This window comes from Haplochromis burtoni, unplaced genomic scaffold (genome assembly GCF_018398535.1).
Source record: "Haplochromis burtoni strain Fernald_Lab_line unplaced genomic scaffold, NCSU_Asbu1 Contig_282, whole genome shotgun sequence".
Lineage (NCBI taxonomy): Eukaryota > Metazoa > Chordata > Actinopteri > Cichliformes > Cichlidae > Haplochromis > Haplochromis burtoni.
In genome coordinates, this window is record NW_024582643.1 from 95,436 (window position 1) to 96,389 (window position 954).

General features: G+C 50.1%; 1 protein-coding gene across 1 annotated transcript in view; it reads left to right on the forward strand.

Moving 5' to 3' along the window:
- Positions 1–954, forward strand: part of LOC102299011 (microtubule-associated tumor suppressor 1 homolog) — a gene marked incomplete at its 5' end in the record, with an annotated part of 32,560 nt that overhangs the window by 23,667 nt on the left and 7,939 nt on the right. Inside the window, 1 exon segment of the mRNA XM_042227829.1 lies at positions 113–179. Within this exon segment, the coding sequence (XP_042083763.1) occupies positions 113–179 (67 nt within the window).

Sequence of the window (954 nt, forward strand, 5' to 3'; positions counted from 1 at the left end):
CTGAGTGTTTCCTGTCTGACGGTCTGGCTCAGCTTTCGTTAGATTTAAACAGTTATGAACTCACAGCTTCGCCGTGCCACAGGAGCTCATGTCAGTCTTCTTCTCTCTGCAGCGTGAGGAGACCCTGAAGCAGAAGAAGGAGCTGTCGCAGGAGCTGGCCAACCTCCGGGACGAGCTGGGTAAGAACGTCCGGCCTTCTCACGCCGCCTTTTTGTTTGTCCGTCTCCCTCTGTCCCATCCATTTGCATACAACGCACACTCATACGAATCTTATCAAGGACGGGACAACTGCCATTCAAAGCGGCGCTGTAAAGCCGGTGCAGCTGCTGCTTGTTCTTAGGAAGAAAAGAGACGCTTCCACGCAGGCTGTAACCTGTCGGCACGTCCGTCAGGTGCTCGGTGCACCTGTGCTCTCAGGAGGCGTTCTCCATGGATCCACCAGAGCGGCGGCGAGCTCGTAGGAGTCACACTGAAACACGAGTGTAACTGATACAAAGAAGTTTCAGACCTGCAAGAGTTTAATGGATTAAATGGCACCGCCACTGAACTGTGTGTTTGTTTATATATCTTTGTGGGGACAGACAGCAATTATAGGGACTACATCCAGGTCCCCGCAAGGTTGAAGGTTTTAGTGTCAGGTTACAGTTATGGTCAGGGAAAGCAGTATGTCAATTAGATGTCCCCACAGAGATATAAAAACACGGTGTGTGTGTGTGTGTGTGGGGACTGGTTCCTGTACTGCACGATGTGACGTGTCAGTTTGTGTTTTTGGCGGTCGATTATTGTGTTAGGTGTATTACACCAATACTGTTTAGTATTGATTAGATATAGATTAGTAAAGTTTGATGCCGCGTCTGTAAGGAGGACTCGTGGAGTATCTGCTGTTACGCTCGCGGCCGCCTCGTTCCTCTTAAAGTATCATCTGTGAATTGGCAGCGAGGACACGCCTCCACG